This window comes from Galleria mellonella, unplaced genomic scaffold (assembly GCF_026898425.1).
Source record: "Galleria mellonella isolate WM207_F2 unplaced genomic scaffold, CSIRO_AGI_GalMel_v1 utg36, whole genome shotgun sequence".
Classification (NCBI taxonomy): Eukaryota; Metazoa; Arthropoda; class Insecta; order Lepidoptera; family Pyralidae; genus Galleria; species Galleria mellonella.
In genome coordinates this window covers 3,321,929-3,345,210 of record NW_026442086.1, presented here as the reverse complement: position 1 = coordinate 3,345,210, position 23,282 = coordinate 3,321,929, and the positions used below count along the sequence as shown (strand labels likewise).

The 23,282-nt window shown below is 30.2% G+C and overlaps 1 protein-coding gene across 4 annotated transcripts in view; it reads right to left on the bottom strand.

The window, feature by feature from the left end:
- The window catches only part of LOC113520788 (serine/threonine-protein kinase unc-51), a 45,268-nt gene extending 22,658 nt beyond the window's left edge, over nt 1–22,610 (bottom strand). For all 4 annotated transcript variants that reach the window (XM_052897414.1, XM_052897415.1, XM_052897416.1 and 1 more), the window contains exons 1-2: nt 22,221–22,610; nt 13,055–13,231 (exon numbers count right to left, since the gene is read on the bottom strand). In XM_052897414.1, the coding sequence (XP_052753374.1) occupies nt 13,055–13,231; nt 22,221–22,346 (303 nt within the window). In that variant the 5' untranslated portion in view covers nt 22,347–22,610. The remainder of the gene's footprint in view (nt 1–13,054; nt 13,232–22,220) is intronic.
- Between the last annotated feature and the right edge of the window lie 672 nt (nt 22,611–23,282).

Here is a 23,282-nt window from a genome sequence, read left to right as displayed (position 1 = left end):
AAATTACGAGCTCACTGTGTTTTGTTGTTTCTGTCAATTATTTATTTATATAGACACCGGAAAAAATATAAATTTTAAAATTTTCGAGTTGTTGCTCCTATATGAAATTTATATAGAAAAAAAAATTGTAAACTTCAAAAACCAACATTACTTACAGATGATATTTTCGAAGGATTTAATGTAAAAATAGGTTTGTTATCAAATATAAAGGGCATCAGAGTAATTGGTAATATTTACAGTAATTAAAAAAACATGTTAGTGGCATGTTTAGTTTTCGTGGTAAGTATTTGCGTCGTTTATATCAATCTATGTCTCCGAGTCACCTCGTTCATCCTATACATTGTGCAGAAACGGAGGCTGTCGGTCATTCCAATGTTTTTATCATGACTTTAAACAATTCGTGTGACTTTGTGTCCAAAAAAGATATCTGTATTCGTTAGTCGAGCACGGTCATTGACTTTGACTGTGTCAGGTCTACGTCCTGAGCAAATGACATGAAACTGCGCAGCGACACAATGCTTGTGTAAACATTATATGTACTCATATAGAGGGAGCATTACATTCAAGCTACATAATACGATAACAATAAGTTCTAGGTATATTTTAAATTTATTTTCATTAAAATCTGAAGTTGTGCGCAAATGACCCTGTTTTAACGTTTGTAAATTTGAAAAGGTTGCTATCCTCGTAATTTCAAATAACCGATTACAAGTAATAGGCTTCAATGCCAATTTATATTAATTGCAGTTAATGGAAACAGAGAAACAGTACATTGACACACTAACCTTCCAAATACATAATTGGAGGAGTGCGGAAATGCTGACCAAAAATAAGAGAATTTACAAGTTTCTTTGATACTAGACTTTTTAACAAGTACCGGTGCCAAGTTGAACTCAGCAACGAGAATTAAAATATGAATTGAACCGGTTTTGTGAGCTCACTCAGTTTTGACAGTATACCTACACAACATATAGTTGCATATAGGGGGGAGAGTGCAATTGAAATTAACATTCCCATTACTAGCAATATAGAGTATATTGCTAGCACATATATGACACACATAGATGAGGTCGACCGCCATGCGGTTCCCCCTAGAAACCATCATGATTAGTTCTTGTTGAATCTGTCACAATGGACAATTTGACCTGGTTTCATTCTCACCTATCACTCCTTACAGGTGTACCGACAGCGTATGCCGATAGCGCAGGCGGGATAAGCATTTTATTATCATCCATCAAGAATATAGTTGCATATATTATATACAAAAACAATCTGTTTATGTAGTAGCCATGAATTACATAGTTTAAAAGCTCTGAATGAAAAGTCCGAATATTACATTAAGCTGTTATTTCATATGAGATAAAGAAAATTTGTAAAGAAAAGGTATACGCATATCCCATTAAAAACTTATAACGATTAAAATAAATATTGATTTAGTATCTGCGGGTCTACCACGAAATGAAATTCCGAAATTTCGAACTCAATTTCGTGTTTTTGTTTATACCAAAACCGGACCAATAAATGGAGTTTAACATTTCTTTCGTCATACATCCTATCATAAAAGTCAAAAGGAACAATATTTTAACATTTTTAATATTTTCAAACGGCATGTATTATGTAATTTTAACATCAAATTTTTGTTTCGTTTGGCTCTGAAATTTCGGAAAACATTTTATGGTAGGCCCTCGATAACCGTGTCAGTGAAGCACACGGTACCATCTAATTACTTATATGTATATATTTGTATGTAACAATTTTGAAATGGACTACACTAATGGTATTTTTAATCATAATTTCGATATTTGTAACTATAGTATAAATATAATATATAGAGTATAATAAAAAGAATATGTATAAATCTGCTTGTGTAAAAAACAAGTTTTATGGATATTAATCAATAATGAAGTAATTTAAAAGAGTGCCGTTAACGAATAAAATAAGGTCAACACATGATAATGTAAATAAATAAATAATCAGGGCTTTAATATTTCTTTATACCGTTATTAAAATTAAACTTTAGACAGTTTAGGCCTGACATATTATTTATCCTTATTGATACGTAGTTTAAAAGTTTAATCACTTTTTAAGAACGACTGATGTATTTACCATATGATTAAATAAATAAATAAATCACCTTTTGATTATGAAAATGTTGATATGAAATGAAATGTTTATCTAACTGTCTCGTTCATGCGTGACGCGACTTTGTTCGTGCTAATTAATCTAATCTATTCACTAAGTATTGAATCTATCACGGTAAGGCCACGAATATATGAATACAGGGAAGACATTATGTTATAACGATTACAAAAAATAGTCCAAAATATCGGACATCAACAATGAATTTACACAATATATAAAAAAATTATATATCTATGACATTTCGAATATATAATTTTATAGAATTTAATCCTTTGGAAAACAAGAGTTAATGTGATAAGCAATAGTGCGTTGTAGCAGTACTAAAAACGGATGCATAGAGAGCTGTGGTTGGCACTATCTTGCTTTCGAGCCTGGGGCAGAATGTCGTACTACGTGAAGTTAGCCTGACGCAATGTTGCGTGTTTATTACCTAGACAGGCGATCGTCCGTCTCATCACGGGTATTCAAAGCGAAAGAGAGAATATAACAACTGGAGATTTTATGCAAATTAGTACATAAATATTACTTTCATAACGTAGTAGGTACTAGGCAAGATCGAATACTACACGGAAGATTAGAGAGATTGGTTTGCTCTGTATTGAGACGTTATATTACAGATTACTAGAAAAACTTAATATTAGTTTTGAGTAACTTTAAAATGCCAGAAACGATGGAAAGGTTTTTTTTTAGTACAAGAAAATCGTAAAATCGTGCAGTATCATGCTAAGTTACAGTAAACCGTAAAAGCGCCCATTGATTAAAAAAAAATCATACCGATACTATATATACATAGTACTGTTAGATATCCTGTGACTAAGTTTGTTTGTCGCTACTTTTAAATACATTTGCTAACTGATTTTCTAGTATAAAAACCTTTTCAGGTATTAGGTACGAGGTGTATTCAGATTTCTTGTGTACTATGTAAATTAATTAAATAAGGTACTGTCATTATAAAAATTGTTGTTAATTTTATTAATATCTCGTGGATCCATATCAACCATTTTTTAGTCAAAAACAACACAAAGTACTGGTATATTATGTATTATTATATTATGCCAACTCAACATACGTAGTATAACTATAAATAAATAATCCGAGACTCAGCATTTATCATAATTTTTAGACAACTATAACATATTCACTACATATTAAGTTTAATCTACATTTATCGAGTAGATTATAATCATAAACAAAGAAAATAACGTAATTTTTTTTATAAAAACATATATTACAAATCTTGTAGAAAGCTGACTCGTGATGCCTACTGGCACGTGCGAGATGTAGGGCCCCAAGGCGAGAGCGTTGTACCTAATGCGATCACGAGGTCGCTGTCTGACTACTGTATGGTATTAAAACCAAATGTTTAAAACTAGGTTGTTTAAATTGGGTAATAAGGCACATTTAAATACATAACAATATTTTAGTAAAATGTATATAAATAAGAACGAGAACAGGATGTCAATAGGATATATAGATACTTTTTATTGTTGACACTAAGAAAAAATCTAATACGTAGTACTCGTATATTGGAATGAAAAACTCGACCGATTATAATTCTTATCGGAACTAAAAAATCTAATAAAGTCAGCTTTTAGATGTTCGTTTTGTATAGCGATAACACAAAAAAAAAATCAAAATATAAAAGGTTAGCCAGTAGATTTAATTTAATTACTGAATACCGAAATGACAAGCTTATTTCCAACGATGCATGATGTGTATGTAGAAAAAGGTTACAAACAAACAAACATAGAAAAGAACTAACCATCGGAGCGAGCCCGGTGCTGTGCCAACTTACTCTACTATTGATTATATTACAATATGTTCTATATCATATTGAAACATATAGGGAAAAATATTAAGAATTTATTGACACATGTACTTCTTGCTCATATTGATAACGCGTGAGCAGCTTCTTAAAACATTACCAAAACTCCAAATGCGATTGCCAATCCGCCTGCCAAACGTGGCATTTACTAGCAAAAATAATTGTCGGCTGATATGAATGAATAAATAAAAATTATTTTAAAATTTTATAAAATAATGGTTGTCTGCTCTCAGTTAGTTCTTAGGTGAAAACAATTAATGTTATGTGTCATTATTTAATTTTTTTCTTCTTAGTATCTTCCACGATAACACACATTCTAATGACTACAAATAACGGTCATTATAATGAGTACGTTAATATGAGAATTTATTGGTTCAATTTTATTAAAATAATAAATATATGTATATTAGTTTTGTTAATGTGTTATGTGACTGATTGATAGATCGTACATAGTGTTATTTAAGCACGTGACTATTCGGCTAGCTATACACACGCGTTCTTACATAATCCGACGATTTTGCTATTCGTATTTGTTGTGCCAACTAGAGATGACACTGTCCGAGGCCGAAACATCGTCCATGTGAATTTGGTGTCATTGTCATCACATATTTATAATATATTTATTTCGGAGAGGTAATCTCTTTGTGAAATTAAAGTCGGTCTAGTTACTAATTTGTCAAGAGTACCAGATACTCCGTGTTAAATGTGTTTTCATCAGATCGCCATTTGCAGATAATTGTGTCCCACAAAAAAAAAAAAAAACTACTTCAATTGTGGCAAAACCAAAAAAGTTATTTTGATTTAAAAACTAAACTACTGAAACGATTTCGATAAAATCTTAATGAAACTAATCTGTAAGTATGTTGTTTAGGTTAAAATAATATTTTTCCAATTTGGTTTACACCTAAAGGTAATAAACTTAAAAGTATATATTACCGAATTGAGAACCTCCTTATTTTTAAAGTTGTTCGGCTTATCGTAAGTCTTGACAATATTTGAGGAGCAGGCTGTTGCATTAATAGCTCGGTATTTATTTTTGACGACCATGTTGTCAATATTGTAGTTCTATACTTAATATTTATGGTACGGATTTTTTTTATCTGAATTTGATATTAAAAATAAGCGATAGCTTCAATTGTTTTTATCATTATAAAATCGACTCATCGAATCGTTCAGCTACAGGATTGATAAAAAAAGAAACTGACGTATATAGCTTTATTGTGATAAATATTTACAGTAGCCTATATATTATTGTTAATAGCACTGATATTTTACGTCATTCATAAAGCATAGGTGCGTTGCGTATGATTTGAAGCGTAGAAATAACGACGCAGTACCGTACCTATTTCCGCGTCGTTTTTTAGATCACTTCACACTCGATAAAATACTCGGTTTTTAATGTAATACTTTAAAGTTTAAAGAAAAAATAAAAATAATTCCATCAGTTCTTAGGAACTGCATACTTGATATAAAGATACTATTTATGAAATTTAAAATAGATTATATGGTTTGTGGTTCTTAAAATGTCGTGGTTAATAAGTCAAAAACTGATATTCTTTTATATAAATGTATGTTTATTTAAATTACATCTATATCGAACAATAATATTTACATAGATATATATCAACACAAATATATTATTCTTTTTGCAGACATAGTGTATGAAATGACATGTTCTTTAAGTGAGTAGGTAGCATCAAATATAATTTGTTGACGTAACAAGTTCCAAAAATAAATAGTTGAAAATTTTATGTAAGTAATTAGTGAAGTCATGGTTGGCAGCGGCCATGGCGACCATCCATGCTGTGTATATCTCAGGAGTCGTGCCAATGAACTTTACTTGACTATGTGCCGTGATGGGGGCATTGCTGTTTTTACGCAACAAAAAGTTTATATACCTACCTAGCTAAGCTCGTCAAACGTAGTTGGTTACCTTCATTGATTATTATTACGATAGAACAAGTTTTGAATATTAAATGGATTTAGACTAAAGAACAAGAAGCAACGACATTACTGTCGAGGCTAGAAATAAATTAAGAAGTGATTTGAAAATGTTTTAACTAAACGAGGCCATTAATTGCTATTAGAGAGTGTATATAGTACTTAGCTCTAATTTACTAGGAAAACAAGAAATGAGGAATATACCATAATTTTATTTGTTAGTACGTATACGATAAAAACCTCATTAATACTCCTAGTTAGTTAAACACTTTTATCTGCAAGATTAATTCTTACTACCTATATCTTCACTATTATTATGAAATACAATAATAATAATGTAAAAACGAGTTTTTTTAATAGGTGAAAATGGAATGGTAATCCCGTCTGAGCTGTCGGTATACACTGGCGGGTCACCAGTGAGAGGTGACGGATGAGGATGAAAACGAGTCGATTAGACCATCATGACGAATTCAACAAAAAAATTAACTACGACGGTTTTCGGAGAGAATCGACCTGATAGGGTATATTGCTAGCAATGGGGCTGTTAGACCCTATTAATTACAATCCCTTTCCCCCCTGTGAAAGTGAGTTTGTTACCTTTTAGCGTTTCAATGGCTTAACCAATCACTATGAAATTTGTTATACACGTACTAATTATATGAAATGGAGAAGGATATAGGCTACTTTTTATCCCGTTTAGTAAACATATTCCGGTCACGCGGACGAAGTCGCGGATAAAAGCTAATTAAAACCATAAAATTGATTCATAATTTTGACTGTCGTCTTAGGATAACGAACATTCTCGTATTGTATCGTTTAGGACAACATATGTTGTTCCTATTGTTCAGTGATGTTTGTATTCATACTTTATCTTACCCAGTAAACGATTAGGTAAGGAATACGAAAGTATAATATGTTCCGTTTACTGGGTAAGTGGTAGTCCATCCATTCGTTACAGAAACGTAATTATCTCGTGTAAAAAATGTTTTTTACCATTGGTATGAAAATTTGCATATTAGATAAATATACTAAACTGATTTCGTTATTAGATTAAAATTCAATTTAAAATAAGATAACCTAAAGGCATTTTGAACTGAAATTGGAAGATATCACAAAATAAAAAATACTAAAATAAAACATTAAAATTTTTGATAAAGAGGCTATAATTAACTACTCTGCAAATGGTTATGACGCTACATATCTTCTTTAAAATATAATTATTGTAAACATTAGATACGTTACCTTTGATAATGTCTTTATTGATATAACTGGTCAAATCCAATATAATATATATAATATTATGTATATTAAAATAAAACCCGTGGAAGAGTACAAATATTCATACTTATAAGATAATCTATGCATAAAAAAGATTCATTAGTTAATTATAATGTAGGTACGTTCAAGGTGAAAAATGTGTGCTATTTTCGTTTTATTTATAAAACAGTTGGCAAGGAATCATTATGAGATTGGCTGTCTATTGTACGTTCTATCGAAGAATAGATTATAAGTGACTTGCAAACCATGCATTATAAAATCTATAATTATGAATATATAAATATTAGTAATAATAATTTATTATATAATAGTAAATATCATGAAATTGCACAAATGCCGCGTATATAAAACATTTTATCGTGAAATTTTATACCTTTTTTCCCCTTTTTATCACGTTTTCATTATCTCGCACCACCTAATAAGAGTGAAGAGTTCGCTTTTCCTATCACACGACTCAGTCTTATACATACTTCTTGCAGACTCTTTGAAGCGATTTGATTTTTGCTAATTACGCCGAAAACAGGCTTACATTTTAGCGTTTATATTTTATTCGCATTTAAGATGACTGATGTAACATATTATAAATTTTAAAATTAATAATGAATAATTCATTTATTTGCGAAATATCGAATAAAGCAGAAACATAAATGACCGTGAAGAAGACTTGATTCAACAACGTGGTGTGGAGTGGTACGTATTCTGAAGAACAACATTTATTACACGTGGTCACCGCTCAAGGACATTTCAGATCTAATATTTAGGCCATTCTAATTTCCAGTTTATATATGAAAACAAAACAAAGTTCAACAGAATTAAACAGGGTAGTTTCAGCATAAAAATTCATTATAAACCAAGATAACTACTAGTTGACATTGCTTATTAAAACTTATTTATAGATATTTTGATACTCGTAATAAGTAACTGATATTTGCCGATCAACAAAATCATATCGATATGTATGTAAGGTAATATATAATAATAAAGTAATTAGTTTAACATGGAGGAGAGTTCAGACTATGGTCAAGTATGTAGGTATGAAATCCACACTTATTTTTAAAGTACTTACTTAATGCAAATTGAAAGGATTATGAAAACACGAAACAAGTATAAGATTTTCTAATCAATATTATATTATAATTTTTAGTAGTAATTTAATGTTTTTCTTTTTTAAATTTTTGTTCTGCTTAAATTTTGTTGTCAGCCTTTGTTAAAGTTATAAGCTTGAAGGCGATATTGAAGTTTGAATTCAGATTGTGTAAAAAGTGACCTTCGTAGTCTACTAAGAAATGTACACAAGACAGTGTCGCAGTGTATATGATATAATATATATATATATATATATATATATATATATATATATATATATATATATATATATATTATATATATATATATATTATCGCTAATAAATCTCATATTGACTACGTAAAACTATGTTCCACATTATCTGCTGTTATCGTGTTTACACAGGTCAATACAACAAACGTACTCCTCAAGCTGTGACTGTGTCATAAAATAGAAAAAAGAAATTATTCAAAAGTAATGATATAATGTACCTATATTACAGACCATACATTTTTATATCAAAAGTATAGTGAATTTTATATTTTTACTATGACAAGATAATAATCTAATGAACATAATAAAGATTATGTACCACAAAAACAGCAATTTTAATTGTGTTAAAATTAGTACGGAATCTATACAGGTGTAGGCACAAGAAATATCAAATTCAGTGCGGAAGCGGCGATATAGTGTAAGATACACACAAAAAAGTTGAAAAATCCTTTTTAAGTCGCTTGTAAATAAATCTGATATATGACTAACGCCGATATAATTGTATACATTACAATGCAATACGAAATGAAACAGGTAAAATCTATTAGTTATTACGGACAAGTTGTTCCTAATAAGGCCAGTTCTTTGTTCACTTAGATCATTATTTCACCTTGTGTAAGATCATGATGCAGTTTTTGTGTGAATCGAAGAGTAAATAAATAGATACTAAATACATACTGGAGACAGATTTGGACGGATATGAATTTTATAAATGTGGTCATTATCAATTTAATAACACTGATATTTAATAAAAAATCCACAAGTGTACAGTCAAATATCTTACTAAACAGGACACAAAATCATTTACGTCTTATTGACAAAAAATAACAGATTTTACGTTTACCACTCTAATAATAAAAAGAAAATACATTGTCATAATACTTAATCACCCAAAAAATAATAAACAGTACTGAATCAAATATAATGGCATGCATAAGTACGTAAATCTATTATATGTATAGATACTTTCGCATGACGCGTTACTGTGGGAGTATGATGTAATAATTTGTGCGCAATTATTTCTATAGACAATTCGCACACGAGGCGAGGTAATTGTAAGCGGCCATCCACTGACACGAGGCAGGGACGCGCCACGTGTGGCTGTGTGACAGACAAAGCGGCGCTGCGCGTTCAGCTGTGCCGCCTGCGGACACGGCTATATATTCCACATAGAAAAAGTGAAATAAAACGTGCTTAGAGCTTTTTAAAGGTGGATAAACAAAAAAAAAAGGTACAAAATTAGTTAGTGCCGAATAACATGCACATGCACAACACAGCTAGAATGCTTTTAAGGTGGATTGAGACGTTGGCGATATATTCTATATGGGAATCTAAAGATGAATTTTAAACCACAAACAAAGGCGAATATTCGTTCTTCCGTACTCCCCCAATTTTTAAAAGTATTCTAAAGATGGATTAAGACTATTAAAAAACGACAAAAGCTAAAACAGAATAAGAGCTAGAAATAGAAATTATTTTAAAGAAGATTCATTGGCAGCAAGATAGTCCTTAGGTGGATTCTATCAAGTTCATTCCATTCATTTATTTCTGTTTTTATATGCTAACCACTTACATCAAACTTGTTTCCCATTGGTATAGAAAAACGCATGGGTATAGTAAAGGCTTCTATTCAGATTTCTTTCGCATCCTCAACATTCAACAATTTTCTTCTTCATACAGCTTAGTCGTTATGATACTTTTACTTTCCATTGCTAAAAATATGATAAAGATATGCTTCACCTTTTTCATATTTTTTTTATTAATTCTTTTCAAAAAGCCAAACCAACTCAAAGTATTGTAGTCGGATTTACAAAAAAAAAAAAAAAATTGCCAATTATTCTTTCTAAACTTACCTGCTTGTTTTATTAGGTATTGTTCTGTACTCTTTGTTTAATCTACAACTTTAAATTTATTTTATGAATTGTAACGTACCTTAGCTTTAGTATTTTAAAGTTAAGATTATTAAGTTCTTGGTTATAACTGTAAGCAATTAATTTAATAATAAAAATAAAGTTAATAATGAGTCGCGATAATATTCCGAAGTAACGTATAGAGGTCAGTAGGGTAACCTCGCTACGGTGTCCACAGCAAATTTCTTAGTTTAAAGATAAAGATTTTACATTGTCTGGTGGGAGCGTTATCTATTGAGGACTAATCATTTTATTGATATCTCCTTGACCTATTACAGCATACAACTGCGCAATAACGTTAATTCAGTTCACGCGGAACTGTATTTTTATCTTTTACGTCTATTAGTATAATCTACGACAGTCTGTCGAATCGGTAACATTTTGGAACACGCATCCATTGCGTGCGTGGCTGGTACAATCAGACAGTACCACGCTATACCATGGTGACCTTGTTCGAATCAACATGTGCGAAGAATGGCAACTAGCGGCGACAGCAGCATTATTTATTTTTCGCCATGAAACGCGCGACTCTTGCGAAAAATTTTAGAAGAAATTTTTTCAGTATACGAGTACGAGTTTAGTGATTTATTTATAATTGCGTATACCTATAGATACTAACAATGAAATACTAAAACCTACTAGTAAATTAATGGATTTATGACTTACAGGTACATGAAAGAATTTTTTCTTATTTTGATAAGTAAGTAATATACTCGTAGGTTATGTCACTACACCATGATATCGTGAAAAATACGTAATTGGTTTACCGATCGTATTATCATTGGGTTATCAAATGAATTAAGGGCAAGGGTATTAGGTTACGAACTAATAGGGTCTAATAATATTGATCTAAGTTCCTGGTAATTGTTACATTCATCCATATACAGTTGAAGAACAGTAATTGTATTGTATGTTAATGTAAAATTAATTCCGGGTTGCTATCATTTCATACTTTGGTTTATAGTAGACCATTAATACGGAATTTGTTTTTTACACGATACGCACAATTAACTAAGTACGGGTCTGGTGAGTAGAATATTAATTACTCACCATAACAAAATAACAGTGTTCCTACATATCTACATGCAACAAAAGGGCAAACAATAATTTAAATCTAAGAATATAAGACAATAAAATTTTAAACAGCAACTAGTGTCAAATAAGGTGGTAGGTAGGCTGGTAGATAATGTATATAATTATATCATTATGTCTGTCTTTTGTACCATATTTTATTAGTCAGTAAAGGTTAAGTAAATAAATAAACATTGTATAAAAAAATTCAATGTTACAAAGTACAAATATAATAAAACAACACAGTAATAGACAGATGCTTATCGTGTTAAATGTTGTTTCGAGCTTTTCATAGAATTTTGCTTTGTATTTGTTCTTTGAAATAGAAAGCTGATTTTAAATTCAAATTTTTCAGATGATTAGTTAAATAAGAGAGGCGATGGGATTTCGACAGACTAAAAGTACACAATTGATTTTTGGTGTTAATTTCAATTTTTTTAATGTTTTATATTATCAAAAAGCGATTAGTGAGCAATTAATGATGCTGTACCTGCAGAGCTATTTAAGGACTAAAATTACTATTATAAATTATTTGTGTTTTGCTACTTGATCGCAAGTGGCACTATTTGTCAGAGAACATTTAACGCACTTAGCAATCGAGCCATTTTTTTTTATAACACATATAGCAATCGTTGTCAAAGTTTTTGCATAGTGTTTGTAAGAGCAAATAAAAATACAGTGTCGTCCCCTGGTGTTTTATATCTCACGAAAATCCCACCTATTTAAAAATAATAGGCAAACCAATTAGAGATTTTCATTATTGCCATTTAGCTAGCAATTCTAAAAATGGAAATTTAATCTGATTGTTGTGTAATAATTAGTGACTAGAGTTCAATATATTCTTGACGAATATTTTTCAACGAAGATTTTATTGCATTTTTTTTTATAGTTTCTATGCTTTTAGGCAACAAATGTGCAATATCCTAATTCAAATTAGATTCACTGGGTAGCAGAGTGGTAAACAGTTATTACATTCTTGCTTGAACGCCCGTATGAATCATCACCCTTGGGGAATGTTATAAATTGTAATAATTCGTAATTTTATGGAAAAATTATTTTAATGCTTTGTGCATTCATATAATAACTACAATAAGGAATGGTAGGTACTTATAATGAGCATTAAAATATATTTAGTTAATTGGCAATGAGTTTGGTAATAATATACAGGTCATTGAAATGCAGATTACAAAAAGAAAAAATCGTTTGGTTTCTCAAATTAGAACGTATTTAGCAAACGCTCGTCACGAGGGTAACTTTAGCCACTGTTTGGGAAACATGGCCACTGCGTGATGCTTGTTTATGACATTTACCAGATCAGTAAAGACTGAATATTCAGTTGTATTTTATAACTATACATAAAAGTACGTACATGTCAATATAGTAATTTATTCTTAAGCTATTATTAATTATATTGAAATGTAGAAAATATTGGCATCTTGCTAAAACAAGGAATGTGCTAAGATTTAGAGGATTGCAAAAATTATAAAATTAATTAAACCTATTTATGAATGACCTACACAAAAATTATAAACTCAACTAAGTAACTAACCTCCATAACAACATAGACATAGGCAGGGCTGTCCATGCAGTCGTGCATTGCGACGAGATTTGTGTGGTGAAGTGCCGTTAGCTCGCGTAGAATCTTGATCTCTTTTACAAGAATCTCTGATGCTTTCTGGATACCTTTCTTGGTTACCACTTTCACAGCCACACATTGAGACGGATTCTGTTAAAAAACGTATAAAATCAATAAACAGTATATTATTAACTAATAACGCTATTTATAATGTAATAAAAATAAAAATTCTGTTAAATATAAAGACAATAACGTATTCAAATAGTGGAACAAATATTTATGTTATTGCATATTAATTTAACACTTTCATTTTAGAAGTAGAAAATACTATTAATATTATAAATACGAAAGTTTATGGAATAAATGGATGGATGGATATATATTTATTACTCTTTCACGCAGAAAGTACTGAACAGATTTGAATGAAATTTGGTACATTGTTAGGTTATACCCTAACTTTTTTATTATTACTTTTTATTACTGAAGGGTCCCGTGATTGATCACGATCTCACTTGATGGAGAGCGATTATTTGGTCTAAGATGAAGCTGGGACCCATGAATAGCCTATTCATATTTCCCTAAATTGATGTAGATTATTATATTTAGATAAAAGAAAGATAAACAGGGAGAGAATTCGTGACACCCCTAGTTTTACAGGCTACAGTAGCCGTTTGCCATCAGTAGAAATGGCACTAATTTTATTAACAACGAAATCTTTAATCACAATATACCAACTTATGACAACGTCTATATACTGATGAAGCTAGAGTCATGAAGTTGCATTGCATAACCAGTTAGAAGTCAGTTCATAGACATTATTTATAATTACTAGGTAGTTGCTTTTGTAAAATGATAACGCAAGTGCAGGGAGCGTTACATAAGGTCGTCGCAGGTGGGCGAATAATATGTGCATGCACCAAGGTCCATACATTGACGATCTCATCACACGCGCAAACAATAGACAAAACCTTTGATACCTTACTTAATGATATAAATTTCTATCAGGCATATTTATAGTTTTTTATTACATCGAAGCTAATTTAATTGGGTATGTTAATCCCACATCCCACACAATTTGGACATCTCCAACCAAAAATTTCTAAAAGAAATTATCTCCTTTAGGAGACTTTTACCTACTTGTAGGAGGACTACCAGAAAAGTTGGAGATGATTTTTGTTGTGATGTATCACATCGACACAGGGTCAAATGTAGTGAAGCCTACTTATTTAGGTAGGTATATGTTTACTAGGCAAGTAGGGTTTGTCCGAGATAAGTATAATTGGAGTGACTTTCACCATATACAAACGATTTCATAATATTTTGACAATAATTTAAACATTGTTCATATTATAATCATCAATCGATAGGTAAGTACCTATATACTTTAATTTAATTTTTATTCTAGTATTCAAGTAGAATTTATATAATCTCATATAATATGTTAGCACAAAGAAGACAGTTTTGCATTTATTCAAGAGGGCTGAGATGAGACGGACTGAGAAACGTTGTGGATATCGGTAGTCTAACATTAGCTCGTCCTACATTCCGTAGGCTCGTGGAGCGATTACGATTTGACCTGATTTCATCATGTATACCCTTGCGGGATCACCTCTAGGTCATACTAGTCAATACAAATCTAAGTCAATTCAAATGTCGTGGGTCATTGGGATTAAGAAATATTGATTAGGTGTACTAGTTGATAATATATTATAATTGAATATATATATATATATATATATATATTACTAGCTGTAGATACTGCGTCTTATGCCAATTTTATGTTTGGTTGAATGGTAAAGGTAACAAACAGACTCATTTTCACATTTATAATATTAGTAGACTAAGACTTATAACATTTGTTGTTCTCAAGATTGTTAACCCACGAAGGGTATCTTAGACGACACAGTATCCACGTTATATCCACGTTATATCCACGGTACAGTTCATGTCTATTGGCGACGATTGCCACTTGTCATCAGGAGGGCCGTCAGCTCGTTTGCCATTCTAAGTTGCATAAAAAAATATCTAGATATACTAGATATTTTTTTATTCACTAGCTGACTCAGAAAACGCCATTTTGCCCTTCACAGCCATCTATAGGGTCAATTTTTTTATCAAGATACAAGTATCCTACTTCTCAAGTTGGAGTAAACAATACAAATTTATAAAATTTTATTAAAATCGGTTGAACATTTTTGGAGATTAGCGTGAACGAACATCGCGACATGAGATTTTTATATGTGTATATAAAAATAATAAAATTCTAAAAAAGTGATGTCTATAAACAGGGAATACTTAGAAAGAAATAATATAAGGGATCTGAATAGGAGCAATAGAAACCAAAACAATTTATCTTTAGAATTTTTCTTTGACTATGTGTATATTCCGGCTTCACGCAAAAAGTGTGTATTTAATATTTTTTCTATTTATTTCCTATTTTCAATATCGCAGACTGATTAATTTTCTTAAATGGTTTAAATTCCCGTGTAGTTCCCATAGGTAGATGTTGATTTTGACTTGGTTGACGTTGTTTCTACACGGAGGTGGGATTTGGACGAGAATTGAAACATATGTGAAATCCAAACTGGATTCATTCATAAGTGTGTCTGTCCTTCATAGTTACCCAAGGTAAGCGAAAGCACAACTTTAACTATTAGTTATAATTGTGTATCACAGTGATACATTACATTAGGTGTAAAATGACTGCACAGATAAAACGAACAATTATCAATTTAATTTATTTGTTTTCTGACCTATAAATACAAATAATAAGTAATAAATTAATAATAAAATTTATTAAATAGATAATTATTTAATAAATTTGATGAATATTACAGAACACCCAACATAAAAAAGTTATTTTTAGACAATGATTTCTCTAAATAATTTACTTGTCTCCTATTATAAATTCTAACAAACTAACCGGTACACCCGGTATTATGTTATCTCATAATTCTTAACGTTTTGGGTTCTACCTGCGGATGCGCATCGTGAGTGCCCTTGGTGAGCACTGTCCGTGTCATATTGTACGGTCACGCATTGTCCACTGAGCTTAGGACAAAGAGACGAAATTCTATCTACGGCCACAGAACCTGACCGCTGTTTATATTTGATCGTCAAGACTTGTTTATGACGTCAGTATATATAATCATTTTAATTGTTATGTACGAGTATATTATAATATTTCAGTAATTGTAAGTCTTATTACCTATTATTAGAATATAATAAAATACATATTATATTATTGAGATCAGACCTTTATTTAGTATAAATTATTTAAATATTTATATATTTGTTTAATAAATCGATTTTAATTAGATTTTCGTTTCAGGTTCCGATATTTACTGAGATCAGTAAAATTGTACCTTGACGATGTCTGTACTTGGGGAGACATTTAAGAAAAATTAATATGAGGGGTTCTTAATAAGGCCAATAGATACCAAAGAAATAATTTATATAAATTTCGTGTCTGTTTGTCTATATATTCATCCTGGCCTCACGCAAAAACTATTGCATAAAATTTAATAATATTGTTATTCCTGAAGGTCTAACTTAAAAAAAAAAAACTGGTGTTAGTTTAATCTTGACGCACCATCTGGAAGTGGTCTATTTTATTAGGGGACAAAAAGCTAATTTTATATATACTTGTACAGGCTCGTGATATTAGGTACATAATAGGTATATTGCTGCTACGAGTTAATTTTGTAGGTTCTTTCAAAAGAAGCAATATTTATAAACAATTTAACAGCAAAAATGATCCATTACTATATTGATAATTCACAGTACGTATGTACAAGTTTGCACTGATGAGCTCATCACGCACGAGATAAATAAAGGTCAATACCTTGTGAACAACAAAAAAAAAAGCTAAGTCATGTTCTATTGGGCGTTTATGCTTTTTATATAGAGAATACAAAATGCCTATCTGATAAATTTAATATGAAAGATATATAAGCTGCTGATTTAAACCCCTTCAAGTTAATGATAATAAGAGGTAATTTTAAAATGTAAGACAAAAATAGACATTTTGAATGGCTAGTCAGGAAAATACTATGCGATAGGCTGAAGATATTACAAAAAGAGTTGCGAAGACGCATATTCAGCGCATGGTGAAATATCGGGTCAATTAGAGGAGCCGTGAAGAGGCCTATCAACGATGTGTGAGCCCGGAACAGACATTTATGTGATATGGCGCGTTTCGTATCAATCTTACGACTATTTATGTCGCGAAATATCAATAAGTATAAAAAGAGCTGGTCACGCCAAGGCAGATTGTTTCGGTTTTATGTAATGTGAAAAAGACTCCATTTTCCGCGCTTAGCCTTTCACTTGGGCCATTGTGCGTATGAAAATCGGTTTTATGTAATAAAAAATGTAAAATATGTATTTGCTCTAAACTATGCGTAAATAAATTTAACACATTATAAAAATAATAAGAAAATATTATGGTAACCCTTAGTTATATTTCGCGATTGTAAACCACGTAAACTCTGACCCGATCTTTTAAATTGTTCAACTAACGTATCAATTGGATAAATTAATCTCTTACACACCTTTTAGAACTTGCCGATGTAAATCTACTACGTATTTCGTAAAGACATGGTTTTAGCTATAGATGCGTATTCAGCTTTTAGCTCCCCCCGCCCGTCAACCCTCCTAGGATTCAACAAAAAGCTGTTGCACACGAATTGTAATAGGATTTGCTTTGATAACTCACCGTTTTAACTCTTATCACGCCTTGTTTTAAATGTTAATTGTACTATTTAAAATGTACTTACCATGATATTTCAATACGAATGTATGCCTACAGTAAATACCAAATTACAAATTGTTCCTATTCTGACCATAATGCGTGAAAAATGTAGTTTTCAGGTTTTCACTAATAATAGATTTGGCGAAGAACTAAATATTAGCTGTTTTGTTTTCAATGCCAGCATTGTATATTCTACGTAACTGGCAATAAATATGGACGACGACACTACCGATATAAGAGAGTGGGCGTGGTAGTGGCCTCAGAGTACAATATGACAATAATCATATTAAAAAGTATACAGTAGTAACAAAATCAAGAATAATCATTTTAATACTAAAATAAAATGTAACATGCACTACCTTGTGATACAATAAGTATAATTTTATAATGCAAATTAATTTTAATATTTAACAGTAGTTTGTGACCTCTTCCCATCCTGGTCACCATATGTTAAGAGGTAGCACTAAATGAACCAATACTATAACAGAATGGATACTTCATTACAGAACTAAAAGAAAAAGAGGCCACCAATATAAAAAATGGTTGGATGAGATCAAGTGTTGCAGGCGGGCATTTTGCTTCTTGACAATAAGGTTTAAAAAAGAAGGAAGATGCTGGAGGAGGTCTTTGTATCAAAAGAAAACATTTACCTAGTGACTGTTGTGCAGCATAATTAGTAATAGTATAATTATAATTTATGGTCAAGAAATAAAGGTATTGAAATTGAATAAAAATATTTATAATATAAAATAAAAATGTAAATTTTAATTATAAAGTTAAAAAAAATGTTATCCCATATAGGTTCTATAGAAATTTTATTAAAATTGGTTCAGTAGTTTAGTTTTTAAATCAAAATAACTGGTTTTGCTGCATTTGAAGTCAATTTTTTTAAGCACAATGTTAACATCATATACTATATATTGTGATCTTTATAGGATAATCCTCTTATTTATAAAAACGTTTGATGTTTTTTAGGTATTAAACTGATGTCTCTTTTTTTGTGTTAAATTCTAAGTTTGAATGAATGTGAAACGGTGTAATAGTTAAAATAGATTTGTAGGAGGTTTTATTGTTTATGAATAGGGGGCTTAAATCATTAGTATGCTACTTTTTAGGACATATAAGAAACTGACAGAAGTAATCTAATTTAAATTAAATTTTATATTCATTTTGTGTATACATTAATCCTGTTGTTATGACTCAGTTGTTCGTTAGATAATTTTGTGTTTTGTCAGTTGCGCCACTTATGTTACGAAGGTCTTTAAGAGAGGAGGTATTATTTGTATATGCTGAAGTCAGATCAATTTCAATGTAATTCCGTTTAAAACAATCATGGTCTCTTTTAATGGGTGAAAATGGAGTGGTAATACCACCTGCACTATCAGTGTAGACCAGCAGAGCACCAATGAAAGATGATAGGTGAGAATGAAAACAAATTGGTTAGCCTGTTGTAATAAATTCCACAAGAATTAACTACAATAGTTTTGGAAGTTCCCTCCCAAAACTATTGTAGTTTGTTAAGTATTGGAGGTCAATCTGATAGAGAATATTCCCAGCAATGGGGCTGTTGGACCCTACTACTAATAATCCCTTTACCCTGTAACCATCATGTTTAGTTCCTGGTGACACAAGCAGGTTGGATTGATCAGACTTTACCAGTTATCCTTCACAAGTACTCTGCTAGCATAAACAAATAGTCAAACAAGAAAATATACTCCTATGGTATTCGGGGGCCAGCTTATAGTTGGTTAGAGAGTTATCTGGCGAATAGATATCAACATGTGGAAATTATTCGTCTGGATGAAAAATCAGTATTAACATCATATAAATCAAGTAGTAAGCACAATGGCTATGGTGTACCTCAAGGAAGTATTTTGGGGCCTTTATTATTTCTTACTTATATAAATGATTTACCTAAGGTTACAAAACATGAATGTGTATTATTCGCTGATGACATTTCTGTTACTATTACATGTAACTCAGAGAACTTGGGAAGTTTTGAAGATGAGATTAACCTAACAGTTAATTCCATCATACAATGGCTTAAAGAAAATAATCTTACTGTGAATCTTAATAAAACTGGATGTATTCAATTTAGAAACAAAGGTGAAACTGAACTTGGACTAAATATAAAATATAACAGCGAAAGCATTAAGTCACTTCATGAAACCTCATTTCTTGGAGTCAAAATGGACTATAATTGCAACTGGAAAGCCCAAATAGATAAGGTCTGTAACAAAATAAATAAATTTGTATATGTCCTTAGAAGATTAAGTAAAACTACTGATGAGAAAACAACCCTGATGGCATATCACGGATATGTAGCCTCACAATTGCAATATGGCTTAATAGTATGGGGTAATTCCACAGACATTAATAAGGCTTTCTTGGTACAGAAGAAATGTATCCGTGCTCTTTGCGGCCTTCCACCATGGAAGTCTTGCCGACCACTATTTAAAAAATATAAAATACTTCCACTAGCTTGCATGTATATTTATGAAGCAGCTGTATTTGTTAAGAAAAATATAAACAGCTTTATTACTGCCAAAGAAGATTATCCGCGAAATAGAAGAAATCCAAATAGACTAGTGTTAAACAGAATTCCTAAGACTACGATTTATCAAAAAAATTGTTATAATATGTGTATAAGAATTTTTAATAATATACCCGAAGATATTATAAATATAAAAACACTGACAAAATTTAAGAACACATTGTATAAATGGCTTTTGGATAAATGTTATTACTCAATTAAGGACTTGTTGGACTAAAGAATAATTCTACTTTATAAGCACATAAATAATATTTTGTTAATAGTATTAGTAGTAGTAGTATTTAGTAGAAAAGAAGTTACCATAAATATTAAAATTTTGCATGCCATTGTTTTGGCAAAACACGCCTGTTCCTAACATATTATTGCTAACATCTGTATACCATGTTTTTCAGCAAATAAATTATATTATTATATTATAAAGCCATCAGGTAGGGTCACAACTCTGTTTTCATAAAAAACCTTCAAAATCCATTTTTATATAAATATTGTAGTAGATATGTAGTTTTTCCATTGTATTTTACTTTGAAAAAGTAATGTATCTGTTAAATTATTTTATACATTTTTTTTATATAGTTTTGTCCCGCTCTCGAGGACTTTCTTTATAATATGTACACCAAATAGTTTTAATTTTGTGTTATGTATCTCTTTCTGGCATCCATAGATTAGAATATTCAATCTAGTCTTTGGATGCCAGAAATGTAAATTGTAATAACTAATATTATAAATTTGAAAATGTATTTGTTACCTCGATTCAACCAATCATCATGAAATTTGGTATACACATACTATTCAGGATGTAGAAGGACTTAGGTTACTTTTTATACTAATCATAAGGTCAAAATACCAAGTAAAGATTATTATATAATAAAGTATCTATTGCGGGCAAGGATTATTTTCCAACACTTTTTCTTAAGTTAGTACTCACTACTGTTAAAATAATTTACTATCTTTGCAATAATTCATCAATTGATTGCATGGAAGAAAATAGACAAATAAAAAACCTTTTAAAATGTTTTGGAAAGGTAAGATAGGTCAGGTTTGTTATTGTTGTAATGTGTTTCCGAACATAATGTTTTACTCTGCTCTGTGTTAACTAATCTATGATGAGAATAAAATGTCGAGTAAGAATTAACAAGCATTATTATTAAAACTATTAGTCCTATATTAATAAAGCATCTATCTACATACAACAGTTATAATTGTGAAAGGATTGTACAATTGTTTTTGTAATAATGGGGTCAATTCTAAGATATCATTTTTTTAAAACAATCTCTAAAATTTATATTTCAATTTGATTTTATAGCTAAATCTTTATTCCAGAGACCAATATGACCTAATTTCTATAGATTTAAATCAAAATTATTATAAATTTAGTTCAACATAGCTTCGCAACAAAAAACATAAAAAAACACAAACTAAATTTTAAAAATAATATATGCAAAATATGTTTATTATCATAGAATATCAAAAAGTCATTGTGATAAAATATTTATTTATAAACAAACAGCAATCAGCTGGTTATAAAGCAATAATTTAAATACTTGTGAATAAATAAAATACATAATTATAATTCTATCATGGTAAATAAATTAAGAATGATTCTAGGTAATAAGAAACAAGGATAACAATGTTTTCTAATTCACACCAAGGCTTCAAGATGCATCAGTTAATCAAGTAGGTAAACATGATCGCATTACGCCAAAAAATCGATAAAACAGCATCAAGGGAAATTCAAATTACGTGTTTTGGTATTTTATAAAAACTTTAAAATTGTATATATAGGCGCAAAATTAGAACAATGAGGCGGAACAAGACCATTATTTTAGACATACCTTTCTCCTCCTTCCTTTGTAAACCATTGCAAAAGCCCCATGACCTATAATATCTTGTTTGGTGAATTCGTAATCACCTACTTGCGTTACTTCCATTTTCACTAATTTCCCTTTAACCACAGACATTTTTAAAGTTTATTTATTTACAGCTTATTTCGTACAACAAAAGATCAATAAATTTGGAGTATTCTGTTTGAGAACTTGACTAAGCGCTACATTATGACCACAATTAGCTCATAATCACTTCCTTATTTCCATAAATAAAATATTATTTTCACTGCACTAAATTATAAGCATGATAATTGTTTAATTAAACACAACACACAATGAATGCAAAATGTGTAAAAGTGATTTTATTTTGTGTTGTTTTGCGGAGTGCGAAATATAAATAAAGTTGCCATATAAAGTTAGCAGAAATAGTAGTAAATAATTAAATAGTAGTTTTAATAAATTTATTTTTATCCATAATATTCATAATTTTTGTGAATAAATTATCTTTAATATTTTTTATCAATATTTTTCAAATAATGTTTTATTAGGAATTGAAATTGTAAATAAACCATTAACGAAAATTGATACTCCATAATAGAAAGACTGTGGTTAGTGGTAACAATGGTAATTACGAATTTTAAAAACATACTTTTAATTACAATTTAGTAGCGTTAAATACAAACAATTAAAATGTTTAATATAATGGTTTAATGGTTTAACTATAATCTACTCTTAATAGTAAAAAGTAAAACCTCTTTCAAACCTATTTTACTTAATAAAGTGTTTTGTCACATTCTTTCAAATTAAGAATGTAGTTCAAAAGAAAAAGACAAAATACTTCTATAGGTTTATGACGGGCTTGACGTTATTATGAATTATAGAGTAAGGGTTCAACATTGTGGCCGATTCTAATGCGCACTTTCTGTATGCCTATCTCTGAAACTAGAATTTTAATTTGATATAACAGTGAAATCTTTATTCTAAGGAGCAATATAAATTTTCAATAAATTTAAATCTAAATCATTATAAATTTAATTTATAATAGTCAATAAAACAGTAATTTTGCGAAAT